This window comes from Podarcis cretensis, assembly GCF_951804945.1.
Source record: "Podarcis cretensis genome assembly, chromosome: 16".
Lineage (NCBI taxonomy): Eukaryota > Metazoa > Chordata > Lepidosauria > Squamata > Lacertidae > Podarcis > Podarcis cretensis.
In genome coordinates, this window is record NC_137186.1 from 18269845 (window position 1) to 18290125 (window position 20281).

A 20281-nucleotide genomic window follows, 5' to 3' on the forward strand; every position below is an offset into this window, starting at 1 on the left:
TATGCTCTTTTTCTTTGTTTTTGTTTTTAGTGAAATAAAATGCATTTAAAAGCCAAACAGAATGCTATGATAGAATCCTGTGAGCTGTAGTTTGTTAAGGGTGCTGAGAGTTGTTACGAGGCCCCTTTTCCCCTCAAAGAGCTACAACTCCCAGAGTTCCCTCTAGACTGTTAATCCACTCGATAAATTGTAGTTCTGTGAGGTTTATAAGGGGCTTCCTAATAACCCTCAACACCCTTTAACAGCTCCCAGAATGCTTTGGGGGAAGAAGCCATGGTGGCTTGCACCATCATGTATGGTGCCTCTGTGGCCAGGGACAGCACTGGCGCCGGGGACAAACCTCAAGGCCTCCTGTTTCCCTTCTTTCAAGAGAAAGTCCCACCTCTCTAATCTCTGGAAGCCACTCCCTCCTCCCAGTGCCCGATTTCCGCACCTGTGTCGTGCTCAGTCCCGCGGGTGCAGGCCACCATGGCGCCCATGCTCGGCTGGGAGGTCATCCCAGACATGGCGTCCACGGCAACGTCCACGATGTCGGCCCCTGCGGCGGCGCAAGCCAGCATGGAGGCCACCCCGGCGCCCGAAGTGTCGTGTGTGTGGATGTGCAGTGGGATGTTGGGGAAGTGTTCGCGCAGCGCCGACACCAGCATGGAGGAGGCCTGTGGCTTCAGGACGCCGGCCATGTCCTGAAAAAGAGAGAGGCATTCAGGGAGGCCGAGGTGGGAATTGCAGAGGGATTGGTGTGAAGGCAAGATGGGGGAGGGTAAGGCCAGGGCGGGGCTTCATTAAGGGAGGAGTCAGTGAGAGGGGAGGAGCCGAAGCACAATATGGGAGGAGCCACAAAGAAAAAGGCGGGTGCAGTGGGAACCAAAACAGTGAAGGGAATGAGCCCCTCCGCTGTGTGGGGTTCAGACCAGTGGCGGACCTCCTTTTACCTTGATGGCCAAGATGTGGGTGCCAGCTTTGACCAGCTCCTCGGCCAGGTTGACGTAGTAGTCCAGGTTGTACTTGGTCCGGCTAGGGTCAGCCACATCCCCCGTGTAGGAGATGGCGGCCTCCACCACGCCTCCTGCCTGCCCAGCCGCCTCCATCCCCAGCAGCATGTTGGGCAGGTAATTGAGGGAGTCAAAGACCCGGAAAATGTCCATCCCGTTCTCCTTGGCCACTTGGCAGAACCTGAGGAAGGGAACATGCAGGATCGCTGAGGGAAGAGGGCTTGGGGCACAAGGGGGGCATGAAGGGGGCATGAGGGAATTCCAACCCTCACCCTACAGACCCCCACATCCTATTTTATAGAATGCAATGTTTTGCATTTGCCTTATGGATTCGCAGAATTGCAGAGGGACAAAGAGGATCATCTAGTCCAACTCCCTGCAATGCAGGAATCTTTTGCCCAAGGTGGGGCTCAAACTCATGACCCTGGGATTAAGAGCTTCATGCCCTACCAACTGAGCTATCCAGGCAGAATCAGTATTTAAGCTACTTAGTTTAACACGCATTGTAAACTGAGTAGAGATTTGCTAAAATGTAAGTGGCATACAAATACAAATTGGGCCGTAGCTCAAGTGGTAGAGCGTTTGCCTCACATGCAGAAGGTCCCGGGTTCAACCCCAGATGTCACCTGCGAGAAGGGCTGGGAGACTCCGTGCCCGTGATCCCCAAGAGATGCTGCCAGTTGGTGTAAGCAATACTGAACTAGATGAACCAATGATCTGAGTCAGTCCTATTTTTCCCCCAAACTGCTCACATAATTTTAGAAAATGTGCTTATCATGCATAATTGGGAAGCCGGACTGCAGATCATCACCCAAGGAACTTACTTGAAGACAGAGTTGTCTGGATAGTTGGTGTAGCCCACAGCGTTGGCCCCTCTCAGCAGCATCTGGAAGGGGATGTTGGGGATGAGCTCGCGCAACTCTTGGAGGCGGCGCCAGGGGCATTCGTAGAGGAAGCGCATGGCCACATCAAAGGTGGCACCTGAGGATGGTAGATGAGAGGAGGAGGTAGAGGGAGTAGAGCATCAGTGCAATGTTGCAAGAACATAAGAAGGGCTAGCTGGATCAGGCCAATGGCCCATTTAGTCCAACATCCTATTCTCACAGTGGCCAACCAGTTGCCTCTTCTGGGAAGCCAGAAAACAGAACCCCAGCACACGAGCAATTCTCCCTTCCTGGAGTTTGCAGTAAATTGTATTTGGAAGCATTGATGCCTCTGGCAGTGGAGGTGGAACACAACCATTGTGGCTGGTAGCCATGTCTGGAGGAGCTTTTAATTGGGGGCTCAAGATGTGAACCCTCTTCCTCCCCAGGCTCATTTTGAAAGCCTCAAGGGCTCAGCTTCTACAAAATGGTAATAATTAGGAAGAGAACGGACCCGAGAATGTACTGAACTCAAAAATTAAGGCATATCAGAGGACACACAAATCAAGATTTATTTTCAGCTGTGCGGTAAAAATTCATCTACTAATGATGAAGTGTTCAAAGGCCTCCTGTGAAATATGCCATAATTTGGATTTCTTAGCTTTATGTAAGAATATCATGCGACCTTGAGGACGATGTCCTGATATTTATAAGTAAAATAAATTGTTTTCAAAATGTTACTACCTCCAACACTAGTCATAATAACATTTTTTCCCAGGGAATGTGAATGAAACAAGCCAAATTTGAGTGTTTATGTTTCACTTTAGTTTTCATTCAGTTCTCTTCTTTCGCTTTGTGGTTGTTGTTTTTTTGTTCTTGTGTGTTATTGCAGTGCAAGTTCATGTTTAAATCAATAAAAATAATTTTTTTTTAAAGAGAAGAGATGGGAGAGCATGTGCCGAGTGTGGCTCAACTTAATACTAAATAACCGAAGATCTGGAATTGCCTGCTGCTGAGGGTGGCTTTCGCCCACAGAATATAGGAAAAGCCTGGCTGCTGGATCAGGCCAAAGGCCCATCTCGTCTGGCATCCTGATCCCACAGCGGCCAACCAGATGCCCCAATGGGAAGCCCGCAAGCAGGACCCGAGTGCGAGAGCATGGCTCTCCCTATCTGCGATTCCCAGCAACTAGCATTCAGATCCATCCTGCGTCTGACTCTGGGGGGAAGCACAGCCGCAGCAGCCATTGGCAGCCCCCTCTAGCTGGCCCAGGACACCTCTCACCTCCCCAGTTCTCCATGCTAAAGAGGTTGTTGAAGTTGTGCGCCACGAAGGGTGAGATCTTCTTCAGGTCGTGGGTGCGGACTCGGGTGGCCAGAAGCGACTGGTGAGCATCCCTGAAGGTGGTGTCCATCAGGAGCAAGCCCCGGTGCTGGCGAATGGCCTTGGCAAACCCGGAAGGGCCCTCACGGAGAAGGACGTCTCGGAAACCGGTGGGTGGCTGACCTGTTATGGAAAGACAGGGAGTGGAGGGGTGAACACAGGGGAAAAACTGAATCAGAGGACTTTGTGGAAATAGCTTGACTGGCCACTGTTGGGAAGAGCTTTCCCCAACCCGGTGCCCTTCACTTAGTTTGGATTCCAATTCCCATCAGTCCCAGCAGCACGGCCATCTTGGACTCCCATCAGCCAAGTGGTGGACTCTGGGCTTTCAAATTTCAGCAGTTCCTTGCGCAATGCTAAAATTTGGCGCCTCTCGCCTTCCTTTGGAAGTCCCACCACTCACTGCAGTTAGGTATTATGGGGGGGGGGGAGCCATCTATTGTAGCCAAAAGAAGGTGTCTTTCAAGGCTAATTGCTGCATGGGGGTGGGGGTGGGCATAGTTTTTGTGGAGGTCGCAATTGGAAAGGCAGTAATTGAAAACAGCCACACCCAATTTGAAGTCAAATGGCAAGAGGGAGGGGAGGAAATTAACTCTTCCTTCTCCAGTTGTGATCCCTGAAACTGCTCTTCCCCTTCCTGAGGGGAAAGGCCTTTTCATTGTCTACACCAGGCATACGCAACCTTCGGCCCTCCAGATTTTTTGGCCTATAACTCCCATGATCCCTAGCTAACAGGACCAGTGGTCAGGGATGATGGGAATTGTAGTCCAAAACATCTTGAGGGCCGAAGGTTGCCTATGCCTGGTATAGACTCTCTCTCTGTGTGTGTGTGTGTGTGTGTGTGTGTGTGTGTGTGTGTGTGACTGAGAGACAGACAGATAGACAGGCAGAGATTTTCCTGGAGATTGCAAAACCTCCCCAGTTCCAGGAAACTCCCTCACTAATTGGGAGGGGGGGGGGGCAGAAGAAGCTAAAACACTCCCGCCCCACTTACTTACTTACTTACTTACCACTTTTCCCTCACAGAAACTCAAGGCGGCAAATGTGGTTGCAGTGTGGCTGTGAGGGCCTCTAACGCTTTCCACGAAAGAACGTAAGATGAGACTGCTGGATTAGACCAATGGCATATCTAGTCCAGGGGCCAACCAGATGCCCAAACTGGAAGCCGACAAACAGGACCCGAGTGCAAGAGCAACTCCCCCCCCTCCCCCGGCGGCTTCCAGCAACTGGTATTCAGAAGCATTTCTGTCTCTGACTGTCATTGTGGGCATTACTGACCCACCTTACCCTCCTCTGTGAATTTGTCCCATCCTCTTTTAAAGCCATCCAGGCTGGTGGCCCCCACTGCCTCCTGTGGGAAGGAGTTCCACAGTTTAACTACGTACTGCCTGAAAAAAGCCTGTGGTTTTTCAAGTGGTGCACGGGTCCAAAAATGTAGGTGAGCTGTGCACTAATAGGTCTAACCTAGCCTTCCCCAACTGGGTGCCTTTCAGAGTTACTTATTTATTACACTGATATACCACCTGCTCCTGCTCCGTGGAGCTCAAGGTGGTGTACATGGTTCTCCTCCTGTTTCAGCCTTGCAAAAACCTGGCAAGGTAGGTTAGGCTGAGAGGCAATGACCGGCCAAGATCACCCATGGAGCTTCATGTTTGTGTGGGGCTTGAACCCTGGCCTCCCAGGTTCTAGTCTGACACACTAACCACTACACCACACTGCCTCTCGCTGGTGTTCGACCTACCAATGCTGGCTGGGACTGATGGGACATTTGATCTGAAACATCTGAAGGGCACCAGATTGGGGAAGGTTTGCCTATGCAATGCCCCATTAGCTAACGGGCCTGTGAGCTGTGTGCGCGTCCCGCTTACAGAAGCGGCGAGGGCTACCTCTTCCGGGGTCTGCAGCATCTCCTCTAAGACACACACATACACACGCTACGGATTTAACTATTGGCTCGGGGGAAATTTAATAAGATTTAAACAGCCTTATTTCATTCTCTTAATGCTTGGCTTAGGTTGGGGATTAGCCGCTGACAAAGAAAATAAACTGCTGTAATAATGATACAAGGCTGGAATCCAATATAATTAAACTGAACCTCACGTATCAATCATAAAAAAGCAGGGAGGCTTGTAAATCAGGCGGCTATTATATCTGCCTGCCCCCGCTCCCTCCCCGCCACCCTGCGCACTTATGAAGATTTCCACGCCAGCTCGTTAGACCCATCAAATATTTAGCAGGCGTTAACGAGAAACAAGCAGATTCTCTCTTCCTCTCCCACCCGCAGATTTTCGCAGGGGGTTGTTTGCGTTGCATTTCAGCAAAAGGGGAACCCAGCCTGCATTGCGTGGATTAAGTCAGGTGAAGGAGAAAAAGCCGCCTCTCCTCTAGCCCTGGGCATAGATCTAAGTGTTACAATATAGATGCAATGCAGCTGCAGAGTGCTAGCTTGAAAAGTAAACACGATGGGAATGTTGGGACTGCCCGTGGGAAACAGAGGGGCAGTCAATTCACAGTGCGAAGCACCGGGATTAGCTCAGAGTGTAATATGAGCTCTTCCGTTTGTTCCTGTCCAGGAAGTGTTTGTCACTAGACTGCTGGAGCTTGAAGAGAGCAGTCATGTTTTTTGTAATGCTGCAAAGACAGAAATAAAGGCATGTAAATACGTTTCTGTCTATCTCTTTCCCCTGCCAGGGGGCAGGAAAGAGGGGATGTGTCCTTCTCACGCTGAGAAGGATCGCCTATTGCGACCTAGCCTGGATCTTGCTGGGAAATGCAGCCAGGGAGGTCAACAGGGAATCATGCCGGGTGCCTGGGAGAGTTGCCAGTTTCTCCTGATAAAGGCGTGATTTCCGACACTAAGAACATCAGAAAAGCCCTGCTGGATGAGGCCCATGACCCATCTAGTCCAGCATCCTGTTCTCACAGTGGCTGACGCACGAACAGGACAAGAGCTTTCTCCTGTGGTTTCCAGCAAATGGAATTTGGACGCATTGCGTCCTCCAGCTGTGGAGGCAAAGCATAGCACTGTGTCTGTGCCTTTGATGGCCTTCTCCTCCTCCGTGAATTTGTGCAATCCTCTTTTTAAAGCCATCCAGGTTGGTGGCCATCGCTGCCTCCTGTGGCAGGGAGTTCCATAGTGAAACTCTGTGCAGACTGAAGAAGCCCTTTCCTTTATCTGTCCTGATTCTCCTAACATGGATGCCCACAAGTTCCACTGCTATGAGAAAAAAAAAAACATTTTCCTGTCCACTTTCTCCAGGCTGTGTATAACTTTGTACGCCTTGATCATGTCAGCTCTTCCTTGCCTCCTTCCTAGAATAAGAAGTACCAAATGCTGCAGCCTTCCATAATAGATAATCCTTGTGGTCCCTTCCAACTCTAGGATTCTGTGATGGGGAGTTGTTCCACTCCCTTGATCATTCTGCTTGCCCTTTTCTGATCCTTTCCCAACTCTACAATAACTTTTTTGAGGTGAGGTGACCAGAATTGGACAGAGTACAATATTCTAAACACAGGTGGGCCACAGATCTGTAAAATGATGTTGTGATATGGAGGTGAACTTCAGGTCCCTTCCAACTCTACAATGCTATGATTCTATGACTGGCACTTTAATTTCTGATTTTTGTTTTCATTGTTATTTTCGTCTCCTATTGATCCCCAGCATGGAATAAATTAGAGGAATGAGCAGGCAAAGACACACAACACCCGGGAAATAGCCCAAACCACCCCCACTCCCCATCTTTTCCCTGCAAGTTCCCTGCATTGATGGTGATAGCTCCCTCTGCTGACCATGAATGAAATAACCACTCGGTCAATGCCAGCGCTTGAGAGCTGCTCAGTTAAATGTAATGAACTGAGTGAAGCCACAATCCACAGGAGGGAAACCTCTTTCAGCCTGAGGGCGGCTTGATCTTTTGCACAGCCTTCTGGGGGCCACATGCAGGTGGTGGGTAGAGCCAGAGGCAAAAGCAGCTGGGGCCGCAGAGGTGATTCTATACAGTAGGCCAGGTGAAAGCTTCATTCCAAAGAAACTGAACTGTGGGCCTGTGCTGGCACCCCTGGAGTCTCTTACCACTTGGAGACAAGATAACACACCCCTTAAAACACAAGTGGAATAGTTACGGGTGTGACTACAGTCATACCTTAGCTTCCGAATGCCTTGCGAGTCGAACGTTTTGGCTCCCGAATGCCGCAAACCTGGAAGTGATTGTTCCAGTTTGCGAATGTTCTTTGGAACCCAAATGTCCAACGCAGCTTCCAACTGGCTGCAGGACCTTCCTGGAAGCCGCACCTTGGTTTCCAAATGTTTTGGAAGTTGAATGGACTTCTGGAACGCATTCCGTTCGACTTCCAAGGTACAACTGTATTTGGGAATACACCTTTGGCATTGCAAAGTGGGTGAAGGAGAAATCCCCCAGTTTCCTTATTTCACGCTGCTCTGCCCTGGTCAGGTTGTCTCACCTCTGCCATGAACTCGCCAGGGGTGTTTCCAGTCTGGGGGCTTAATGCTGCAATCCAGTAGTATTGCAGGGGGTTGGACTAGATGATCCTCAGGGTCCCTTCCAACTTTGCAGTTCTATGATTCTAGGATTGTAAATGGGTCATAGGCAATAGTGTGTGTGTCTGTTTTTTAAATAAAAATAAATAAATATCAGATTTTCCTTGGAATGTAAAAACAGTCTGGCCTTTGGATGTCAACAATGGCCAAGGTGCAAAAAGGGTCCTTAGTCTCACCCATGCCACAATAAACACCTAAACAGAAGCACCCTAGATGTCATTAGGCCCTCCCTGGCTTAGAACGCTCATCTACAATACACTGACCTAGTAGCTTTCAGGACGACTGTGTTAAGGTATGCAAAATGCCCTGAATACTCTGAAATTGCTATATAATGTGAAGTATTAGCATTTTCTACATGCGGATAATAAACAGAGTCCAACCACTCAAGCAAAGGGTGCCAGGCGCTCCTCACTCCATGGTTAAACAGAATTATGCACATCGATGCAAATTAGCTTCATCTGCATAATTCATTTAGAATGCAGGCTTTTCTCTGGGCGTGGGATGGAACAGCACATCACCAGGTACTATTCCAGTTCACAGAAGCTGCTTAGTAATTTTAGACCCTCAGCTCCATAATCTTACGTATCCCTCCCAAAACCACTTTTTTTTTTAAAGACAGCCGCATCTATTACTTCAGCTGTGAAGCACACAATTAATATTTGCCTTCTCTCTTCCACCACCACCATGCTTACAAGTGCTGTTACATCTCTAATAATTGGGCAAAACACACAAACGAACACACACATAGACACCCAAAGTTTGTCAACTCCGAGCATGTGCAGTTTTGCATTCCAAAACTCACTCAAATCATAGCACCGTGGCGATTACAGGAGTGGATCGGGATTTGCTTTTGCTGTCCCAACACTTAAAACACCTTTGTCTGGGAATGATAAACACCATTTTGTTGTAAAGTAGAAAAAGGACACTGAGCGATATCCAATGTCAGTCATACTCTGCGGGGACCTGTTGAAATCAATGGACTTGATTTCAGTGTGTCTGCTCTGAGTATGACTTAGTTGAGGGGTGGTGAACTGGATCTGGGCAGTGGGCCCGACTGTTATCTCCCTCACCGCAGGCCAAGTTTGACAGGTGGGCAGGGCTGTCCACTTGCCATTCACGTGATCCAGGTGGGGAGAAGGACAGCCTGCAAAGCACCAATGGCCTGCTGCTTGCTGGGCCTTGAGAAGGGCTTCCCAAGACCCAACAACCAGCTGATTGTCACCACTTGTGGACCACTGCACATGGGGCTTTTTTTGTCTCAAACACTAACCGGACCACGTGGAGCTTGAGGGGTGGAAGGGCATGGAGTTCCAACGAGGGGTGGGATCCAGCGGTCGGCGGCTTGGTCGCTCACTGGCACAGTCCCTCCTTGGACCCCTCAGCCCATCATCCCAACCTGATTTGGCCAGAAGGAATTCCAAAGAGAGCTCTTGCTGCTGTGTTCTGGTGTTCCGTCCCTGCATGGGGCTTTAAAGGAGAGGTAAGAGGAGTCCTCCTTTCGTTCCTCTTTTAATGTTCCCAATGCTGGATTCATAGCAAGGGAAAGCGTGCACATAAAATGCAAGTATTAGTGAAAGTATCGTAAAAATGCATTATATTAGGGGAAATTGCTTGAAAGATATGGGTGTTAGGGGGAATGCACAGAAAAATGCTGACACATTTTCATGTGGTGATGATGATAATTTTTAGTTGAAAGAACAGGCGAGTAAGAGGCAACATAATTGAAGCTTATAAAATGATGCCTGGCATGGAGAAAGTGGATAGAAAAAACTTTTTCTAGGACTCATGGACAGGCTCTTACGTTAATAATAACGATAATGATAATGATAATAATTTGTAGCCTACTTTTTTCTCCTAGGAGCTCAAGGTGGTGATTTTCCCTGTCCTCATTTAATCCTCACAACAACCCTGTCAGGCAGGCAGGTGACTGGCCCAAGCTTATCCAGTGAGCTTCACAGCCAAGGGGGAATTTGAACCCTGATCTCTTCCAGGTTCTTGTCTGACAATCTAACCCAGGGGTCCCCAAACTAAGGCCCGCGAGACTCGTTTATCCAGCCCGTGGCGACCTCCGCTGCCACCGCTCGCTCTTACCAGCACTGCGCTGCGAGGCTGCCCACTTCCGGGTCGGAAGAGCACCAGAAGGAGGCCTGTGCACATGAACACAAGCTATTTCCGGTGCTCCTCCAACCCGGAAGTGCGCCGGAAATAGCGTGTGTGCACGTGTATGGGCATGTGCTCCCCATCGTACCGGACCGAGGCGCGGTAAGTTTGCTGACCCCCAATCTAACCACTACGCTACATGGATGCTGCAAACTGATGCAAAGGTGTGGAAAACTGAACAGGAAAATTTGAAAGTGGGAGGAACCAAAATTGACAGATTTGTCCCTCTGTGGTGAGGGGCAAGTTCAAACCATCAGAGAAGCGCTGGCTGATGGATTACGAAACCTCCATGAAGGAACTGTGACCACTTATTCCGGCTTCAGCATGTTCCCAATCCTGGTATTTAAAGTCGTGTACACAATACTAAGCTAGATGGACCAATGGTTTGATTCAGTATAAGGCATTTCTTATTTTCCTATGCCAGGTTGGTGCAAGGGCTCCTAGGATTGCACTTGCAAAGGCCTGCGGGATTGCTAGGCACTGTTTACGATGCCATTTTTGTGCTTTTCTAGGGCCATTTTTGCTCCGTTTCGTACCACTTCCGAATTCATGGTGATGCACGCAGTTGTGCTCATGTGTGCCTTGAACGCGCATAAATGGGGAGTTGCCTGTACTGCAGGCCACCAAGACTCCAAATCGCAAGGTCTTGGAAAGGGAAAGCCTGTGTGCAGCCTTCTCTGAAATGCATCCAGCTCATGGGCCCTGGTGCAACTCCAAGAGACAGAAGAGCCTTAAATTATGCATCATGTCATGTGGCACATGCCGCCTCTGCTTCTCCCCCTGCCTCCGTTCATGACACATTTTCCAGATGGCCCCCAACAGCCACCCAACGCCTTACCCTTTGGATCCGTTCTGATGCCTTGGCAAAAGTTGTGCTAAAGCCCTTGGCTATGCGGTGGACAGGGCTGAGATCCAGAGGCATCTGGCCCAGATTTGTCAGGAGGATGGTGCATCCCCCACTTCCACCCACCTCAAAAAAGCCCAGTCATGGGTGCCAACTCCCTCCCAGGAATCCTACCATCAGGGATGCCATCAGTCAGAGCAGCAATTTGTCTCCCAGCTCAGCCAAAGAGAGCAGAGTGAAGTGAACAAAGTGGACAGAGAATTCCACCGTCCCCCACTTGCAGCAACCCCAGTTCTTGCTGTGAGATGCAGGCTGGGGCATTTGGTCCTGGAAACCCAGCACTTTTTGCTCCAGGAAGGAACGAATTCCACTGTGGAGGATTCCCTGGATCAGGCAAAGGCCCACCTAGTCCAGCATCCTGTTCTCACAATGGCCAACCAGAAGCCTGTGGGAAACTGGCAAGAAGGACTCAAACACCCAACTCTTCTGCAGTTTCCAGCAACTGGTATTCAGAGTCATTTACACCCTCCAACTATGGAGGCAGAGCATAGCCATCATGCCTTTTTATTCTGGGTTAAAACCATTCCATCCCATCACGGCCAAATTGGGCCATTTCCTGATCCAGATCACCCTCAATACTCTCCAAGTGGCTAACAGCCTCAAAGAATGAAAGAGAGACAATGCAAGTATTTTTGTCTCCCCATCTCTCCAGGATCACTAAGAGCAGCCCTGGGGAGGTAATGTCAGAGGGGTGAAACAGGCTTTCCCACAGCACCCTGGCCCAAAGCCAGTATCCTGCCCCACGGCAGTGGCTTTTAAACTTCTTTTTTTAAAAAAATCATGAGATATTTGAAGACAGAAAACGTTAGAAAAGCTTCAAAAAAGGGCAACCAAAATGATCAGGGGGATGGAGCAACTTGTCTGTGAGGAAAGGTTGTACGGTGATACCTGGGGTTAAGAACTTAATTCGTTCTGGAGGTCCGTTCTTAACCTGAAACTGTTCTTAACCTGAGGTACCACTTTAGCTAATGGGGCCTCCCGCTGCTGTCACCGCACAATTTCTGTTCTCATCCTGAAGCAAAGTACTTAACCCAAGGTACTATTTCTGGGTTAGTGGAGTTTGTAACCTGAAGCGTCTGTAACCCGAGGTACCACTGTAGTGTTTGGGACTTTTTAGCTTAAAGGCAAGTAAGAGATAATGAGATAGGAGTTTTACTAATTAGGCATGGCATGAAGAAAGGGGATAGAGAAATTTCTCTCTCTCTCAAACTCATGGACAGTGCTGGAAGATTTGGGGCAGATTTTTAAAAAAATGACTCCTTCAAGCAGCACATTGTTAACTATGGAACTTTCTCCCACAGGAGGCAGTGATGGCCACTAAGTTGGATGGCTTTAAAAGAGGGTTGGACTAATTCATGGAGGAGGGGGCTATCAATGCCTACCATCTGCTGGAAGCCACCAGAGGTGAGAGCGCTGAGGCCCTGCTTGCAGGCTTCCCATAATGCGCTCATGTGAGAACAGGATGCTGGACTGGATGAGGCATTGGCCTGATCCAACAGGCTCTTCTCATGTTCTTATGGCCTCTGACTTCTGTCTACTTCATCTCTGATTCATCTCTGGCTTTACTAACTGAATGAACTACCACGTTTCTCTTTTCTTCCACCTCTGTGCCTCATAAGGGATCTGAATAATGGCTGGCTGGCCAATTCCCAAGGGAGGGAGGTCTTGGGCCCCTTCCTTCCCAGTGTACCTTTTGGGAACCAGGCCTGGCCTAACTCAATTATGGACTGGAAGTGACAACGCGTGGGCAGGAGTTCCCCCATTGGATGTTTAGATGGGTTAACTTTAAAGCAGCCACCAGGGGCTTCCCATTCTGATTGGCTTGTTTTTCCTTTAGAGGAAATATATCCATTGCTGGAAAGCACAGGAGGGGAGAGGGCTCTTATGCTCGAGATCTGCTTTTGGGATCTTGGTTGGTCACTGTGAGAACAGGATGCCCTGATCCCACAGTCTCTTTTTATGCTCTCAGACAAAGCGGCTGCATTTGGACACATCCGAAGGTTTGTAGAGCTATGTGTGAGGATTAAATTGCAAGCTTTCCAATCTAGGCTAGCTGCCTCTCGTTCCTCCTACACTGTGCTCACCTAGATTGGTACCAACCAAACGTCAAATTTCAATTTGTCTCTGCCTGCAGGGTTCTCTGAGATGCCCTCTTTTAAATAGGAAGGGCGTATAGCTGGAAAATTGTGGGGGTGGGAGTGGGGTGGGACAGAGGAGAAAGAGGGTCCCAGGACTATGATACAGAAATTACTGTGCAATTTGATTTTCCACATGGGAAGAATGAAGCCGGTGAAGATTGTTGCCTATGGGGCTATTTCACCTGTATGGAAAGCAAGACTGGGTCTGGCATCTGAAATACCCACAGGGAAAAACTACGGTAACATGATTCTCAGATGCTGCATGCTCCCCAATAGGGGAAGAGGTCAGAGGGTGAAAAATTTCCTTGTACATCTGGAAATTGATGAGAAGAAAGTGTTCCAAAGGTCTAGCCTCTTATTTTAGCGGTGGCACACTGCCTGCCTGCCTCTTCCCGTCAGATCCCCAAACTCACCCAGAGGAACAGAAGGGATAACTGGGTCAATAGGCGAAGGCCTGGCGTTCACTGGGATGGGTGTGATGGGTCCGTTCACCATGACATGGCCTGGGAAGAAAAAGCTGTGTTAGACTTTGAGATAAAGACAGGGACTGGCAGAAAATGCCCACAGCAGCATCCTGCAGAAGCCATGCTGGCTCTGCGTCAGTGTAGCTTGTTCTTCTATATGCTCGGTCTTTAAGCCACAGGACAAAGTAAAGGCTGGTTCAGCTCCAGAAACTATCCTGAAACCCTTGGAATGTGTAAAGCAAGGGAGGACAGTGTGCCTCTAAGCACCCCCAGAGAGTCCTCCCCTCATCACAGCCTCCTCTCATATGCCACAGAAGTGCTTCCAGGTCAGAGGTTATGGTTTCCTGTTAGTGCGAATGTCCATCTCCCTTTCCAAGAATTAACCATGAGGTGATTCAGACAATTCCAACCTGATTTCGCTCTCCTCCTGGCTAAATTGAGCTCCCACATGATGAGGTCCTCCACTTGCCTCCTTCCACCCCCACATACCCAGGTAGTGGAGCAGTTTCTGGGCTCGATTCTGGCCAGGTCGCAAATTGAAAAGGTCGGGGTTCTCATCGATGAACTGGGTGTCCACGGTGCCATGGAGAAACTGGTCATTGCCAAGAACATTCTGTAGGAAAGGGATGTTGGTCTGAAAGGAAAAGGGAGATGAGAGTTAGGTCTGAGAGGCATGCATCAGGTTTTTTTTTGGGGGGGGGCGGGCAGGTTAGAGACTACTATCAGTCAGCATTAAGCTTTCCAGATCTGTGCAACAACTGCCGTTTCCTCCACCAGCTGTCACCTGGCAGCAGCCATCGTGTCAGGCTACAGCTGAGGGAGGAAGAGAAAGGAAGCAGGGCCAATCCATCGGCTCAGCTGGAAAAAAATCAAAACACTTCCATCAGGCTCCTCCCCCTTCAGCTGTCACCTGACAACCGCTGGTCATTCCTTTTTATATATATATATATATTTATTAAAGTTTTTAAACATAAATGCAGAAATAAAAAACAATGAAACATATATCATAACATATTTTCTTAGCTTCATTGGACTCCCTCGTGTCTCCCGCTCCCACTTGCATCATTGTCAATTCTTACCCGCAATTTATCATCTTGTTTACATTCTTGTATCCCATTCATTTAAAATATAATCTAATATTTCTCCCAAAGGTTTATGTTTTTTCCTCAATCTCACTTGTCATCCTAATTCCATCTAGTTTAATGGTGCTCAATTATTTATGATCTAGCATCCTTCTTAACATTCAACCAAATTACAATGCTTTTTAAAATAAATCTTAAATTTCTTCCAGTCTTCTTCAACTTTCTCTTCTCCCAGGTCTCGGATTCTGCTGGTCATCTCGGCTAGTTCCATATAGTCTATCAGCTGCATCTGCCACTTTTCCAGTGTGGGTAGATCTTGGGTTTTCCAGTGCTTAGCGATAAGTATCCTTGCTGCTGTTGTTGCATACATAAAAAATGTTCGGTCCTTCCTTAACACATTCTGGCCGACAATACCCAAAAGGAAGGCCTCTGGTTTCTTAGTGAAGGTATACTTAAATACCTTTTTCAGCTCATTATATATCATTTCCCAGAAAGCCTTCACTCTAGAGCAAGTCCACCAGAGGTGAAAGAATGTTCCTTCATTTTCTTTACATTTCCAACATTTATTATCAGACAAATGGTATATTTTGGCAAGTTTAACTGGGGTCATGTACCATCTATATATCATTTTCATTACATTTTCCTTCAAAGCATTACATGCAGTGAAGTTCAACCCAATGGTCCACAACCTTTCCCAGTCCTCAAACATAATGTTGTGCCCAATGTCCTGTGCCCACTTTATCATAGCCGATTTAACCATTTCATCTTGTGTATTCCATTTTAACAGCAAGTTATACATTCCTGAGAGTACCTTAGTCTTAGGCTCTAACAGTTCTGTTTCCAACTTCGATTTCTCCACCTGGAACCCTAACTTTTTGTCATTTTTAAAAACTTCTTTAATCTGAGCGTAGTGTAACCAGTCTCGCACTTTATCCTTCATTTTCTCCAAACTCTGCAATTTCCAATTGTCTCCATCTTTTTCTAGTATTTCCCAATATTTTGGCCATTTGGCCTCCATATTGGGTCTTTTTCGGGCCTTAGCTTCCAGCGGTGAAAGCCACCTTGGAGTTTTATTTTCCAATAAGTCTTTATATTTTGTCCAGACATTAAACACTGCTTTTCTGACAATATGATTCTTAAAGTCCTTATTGATCTTAACCTTGTCATACCATAAGTATGCATGCCAACCAAAAGCATTGTTAAAACCTTCCAGATCCAGAACGTCAGTGTCCTCGAGAAGTAGCCAGTCTTTTAGCCAGCAGAAAGCTGCGGCCTCATAGTACAACTTTAGGTCTGGCAGGGCAAAGCCCCCTCTTTCTTTCGCATCAGTTAATATCTTAAACTTAATTCTGGGCTTTTTGCCCTGCCAGACAAACTTAGAGATGTCTCTCTGCCACTTCCGGAAGCACTCCGTCTTGTCCACAATCTGTAGTGTTTGAAACAAAAACAACATTTTTGGCAATACATTCATCTTAATAGCAGCAATTCGGCCTAACAAAGAAAGTTTCAATTTTGTCCAACTGTCTAAGTCTCTTTTAATTTCAGACCAACATTTTTCATAATTATCCTTAAAAAGACTCAGATTTTTTGCTGTTATGTTTACCCCTAGGTACTTTACTTTTTTAACCACAGTTAGTTCTGTCTCTCTCTGAAACCGTTCTGACTCTGTATCTGTCAAATTTTTTCCCAGCACCTTAGTTTTCTGTTTGTTTAATTTAAATCCCGCCACCCGACCAAAGTCTTGAATCAATTGTAACACTCTTTTCGTACTAGATTCTGGCTCCTGCAGGGTCAAGACTAGGTCATGTGCAAAAGCTTTAAGTTTGTATTGTTTCGCTCCGACCTGGATTCCTTCCATCAACCGGTCCCCTCTGATCATATTCAAGAGCACCTCCAGAACCGAAATAAATAGCAGAGGGGAAATGGGGCAGCCTTGTCGTGTTCCTTTTTCAATTTTAAACTCTTCTGTAACCACATTGTTAACTATCAATTTAGCTTTTTGTTCTGAATATATTGCATCAATCCCATTCTCAAAACCCCGTCCCACTCCCATTTCTTTTAAATTTCCCTTCATAAATTTCCAAGAGATATTGTCAAAGGCCTTCTCCGCATCTATAAAAATTAACACTGCTTTTGTATTTATGTCTGTTTGCAAAAGTTCCAAAATGTCAATGATATTCCTTGTGTTAGCAAACAGGTGTCTACCTGGGAGAAAGCCTGCCTGGTCTTTATGAATTACTTCATTTAATACTTTTTTGAGTCTACTTGCCAAAACGTCTGCAAATATTTTGTAATCCACATTTAAAAGGGAGATGGGACGATAGTTCTTAAGTTGTGTCTTTTCAGCTTCCGATTTTGGTATCAATGTGATAAAAGCTTCTTTCCACGATTCTGGCGCCTTCTTCCCCTCCATAATTTCATTGCTGACCTCCATCAGTGGTTGTATCAGATAGTCTTTTAATGTCTTGTAGTACTTGGAGGTCAGCCCATCTGGCCCTGGGGATTTGCCCAATTGCATGTTCTGAATGGCTTGTTCAATCTCTTGTCGTGTTATTTTGCAATTCAGGATTGATCTATTTTCTTGTGACAATTTTGTTAGTCCATTTTTCCCCCAAAAATTGTTTAATCAACCTCATCTTGCGGCCCTTGAGTATATAATCTTTTGAAATATCTCTGGAAGCACTTTCTGATCTCCACAGGGTTCTGAATATTTCTTCCTTCAATTTCTAAATTTGTGACTGTATTTAGTTTTTGTCTCCTCTTCAACTGCCAAGCTAGCAGTTTCCCACATTTATTTGCCGATTCAAAAGTTTTTTGTTTTATTAATTTAATCTTCCACTCTATTTCCTGATTTATCAATTTAGAATATTGTGCTTGATGAAGTTTGATTTCTCTCAGGGTCGGCTGTGACTTCGGATTTGATCTTAACTTCTTCTCCAATTCTTTGATTTTCTCCAATATCTTGTCTTTCCTCTCATTTTGTATCCTTTTCTTTACAGCATTCTGTTGTATCAAGAACCCCCTCATTACAGCCTTACTTGCGTCCCAGATAGTTCTTTTTTCCACCGTAGTGTTCATGTTTATCTCAAAATAGTCCGCTGGTCATTCCATTGGGCTGTAGCAGAGGGAGGAAGGGAAGCAGGGTCACACCATTGGATCAGCTGAGAGACCAGCTTTGGCCTCCTTCTCCAATTATTATTTAAAATATTTCTTAGCTGACCTTCAAGTGTGCAAAGGTGTGAATAAAGTGATTTACACAACACAAAATTACAATATGAAACCAACAAATAAGTGTAACTAACTAACTAAATAGCCTTGCAAATTTATTACGTGGGTCTCCCAAGGAGAGGTTTAATGTAACCGTTCTAGGAACTTGTTGTAATAGCCCAATTATTACCCAGGAAAGCTCTGCTGGATGGCAATTTGGCGATGCCACGGCAGCAGAGAAGTAGGAGGCATCTTTGCCAACCTCTGTCTGGTCAGATTCACTGCAAGGCAGACTCATGGCACGTTTCATTTGTGTAACAGCAGGTCAGAAATAACAGCAGCAACGCCAGTGATGTCAGAAATGTAACACCAGATGGAACAATAAAACAATGCAGGCAAAAGTTATTGGCAGATAAAAGAATATTTGGCAGATTTTTTTAAAAAAGGAAGTTGAATACCCTGGCACTTCAAGTTTAGCAGCGAAGGTGTCTCTGCAGAAGGCACAACAACACTGAACCCTCCATCTCTTCTGCCTCCCCTTTGAAGGCACCTGATGCAGACTGCAATGCCCCAGAAAGCTCACCAGTCCTTCAGGGATTCGGGTCCCATGCAAACAATGGCCTGAAAGCCATCAGTTTAAAATCAGCTTGCAAACCAATGGTGTGTCAGTACAGCTGTTTCAACTGGTGAGGAGTGTCCTCTGGGGCTTGCGCAACCTTGCAGTGGTCTTTTGCCCACAGTTGAAGCTTCTCAGAAGCCTTCCATGTGGTAAAAAAAAAGAGGCAATTATGGGGTTGTGGTGCTTATCTCGCTTTTCAGGCCGAGGGAGCCAGCGTTTGTCCACAGATAGCTTTCCAGGTCATGTGACCAACATGACTGAACCGCTTCTGGCGCAACGGGATACTGTGACAAGTGCCAGAGCGCACGGAAATGCCATTTACCTTCCCGCTGCAGTGGTACCTATTTATCTACTTGCACTGGTGTGCTTTCGAACTGCTAGGTTGGCAGGAGCTGGGACAGAGCAATGGGAGCTCACCCCGTTGCACGGATTCAGAAGCATTTAGAGTCTCTGTCAGGGAACTGCCATCGGAAGGACAGGTGGTGAGAAGGCTTCAGGAGAATAGGAGAGACACTTCTTCAGCAGAAGAGGGAACCAGTAGGGGGAGTGCGGGAGCTCCAAAGGAAAGGGAGTCGGAGGGGAGGCTCTGGGATACTTCCAGTGAGAACAGTGAGGAGGTATCAGGACAGCCTTTAAGGACCCCCACCCCCCGCCGGAAACTGTCACGCAGGGAATCCAGGAGGCGCATGTCCGTGAAACAGCTTTTATGTTGGAAACGTTTCCGCAAACGCCCACTGTCAGATTCTACCAGCGACTGAAGGAGCCATGCTGAAGGGCTCCGCTCAAGGCAGGGCTTCACTACACTGAGTGAGCTCTGAGGGATCCAGCTTCAACGCACAAGCAGCTCATTATCCCACCACAGCAATCTGACAGTCCCTGAAAGCAGCTTGTGCAAAGAGAGGCATCATGAGCAACCCAGCCGGAGCCGGAGATGGGGGAGCAGCTGCAGCCGGTCCTAGCCTGGAAGAAAGGTACAGTATGTTGGAGGTACAGTTAGCTCTGCAAACGGCGAGGCTGGAGGAGAGGAGGGCTCATGATGCAGAAAAGGGGAAAGCCGCCCAGCTCTCGAGGAAAGTGCCTGGACTGGTGCAGAAGTTTGGGGGTGATCCCAGGAATTATCAAGCCTTCAGGACAGAGATGCAATATGCCCTCAATCTGCAGTTTGATGATTTTCCTGATGAGGAATCGAGGGTTGCTTATGTGATTGGCCATCTCGAAGGCGGGGCAAAACATTGGGTGAGGCCACTAATGGCAGCCAATAATGAAGCCCTAAGGGACACAAGGAAGTTTTTTCGCGCCATGGATCTGATGTTTTCCAGCGAGATTGAGCAGGGAGTGGCGCGCAGGCAGTTAATGGCGTGTAAACAAGGGAACCGATCTGTCCGTGAGTACTGGACTGAGTTCACCATGTTGATCCATAAATTAGGTTGGGATTTGTCAGCGGAACCGATACAAATGCTGTTCGAAGAAGGACTATCTTCGGCAGTGAAAGACGAACTTTCCCGGGGGCCCAGGGCGGAGTCTATGGACCATCTGACTAAATCAGCGCTGGCCATAGGATCACGCCAGGAGGCCAGAGCCTTGGAGAAGCGGGAAGGGAAAGGGGAGCGTTGGAGGGATTTCCGCATTCCAGAGATGCCAGAGCAGCCTTCTCTGCCAGCAGAGCCGATGGAAATCGGAACAGCGCGCGCGCGCGCAATTTCAAACCCCAGTGAAGGGCGGAAGAAGGAGGGAAAAGGCGCCAAGAAATGTTTTCTCTGCCAACAGCCAGGTCATTTTGCCAGAGTTTGTCCGCAAAGAAAGGAATGGCAAGGAATGGCGGGAGCTGTTGGGGAGGAGGGAGAAGGAGCTAAGGAGCAAGTAAAAGCCAACGCCTGGCTGCCACCGACGGGGCACAGCAGCCAGGCCAAG

At 47.6% G+C, this 20281-nt stretch overlaps 1 protein-coding gene across 11 annotated transcripts in view; it reads right to left on the reverse strand.

Annotated features, from left to right (window-relative positions):
* Positions 1–20281, reverse strand: part of PC (pyruvate carboxylase) — a 263520-nt gene that overhangs the window by 10030 nt on the left and 233209 nt on the right. For all 11 annotated transcript variants that reach the window (XM_079956475.1, XM_079956470.1, XM_079956471.1 and 8 more), the window contains 6 exons: positions 13952–14096; positions 13412–13501; positions 3140–3361; positions 1817–1973; positions 933–1173; positions 434–683 (listed from right to left, as the gene is read on the reverse strand). In XM_079956475.1, the coding sequence (XP_079812601.1) occupies positions 434–683; positions 933–1173; positions 1817–1973; positions 3140–3361; positions 13412–13501; positions 13952–14096 (1105 nt within the window). The remainder of the gene's footprint in view (positions 1–433; positions 684–932; positions 1174–1816; positions 1974–3139; positions 3362–13411; positions 13502–13951; positions 14097–20281) is intronic.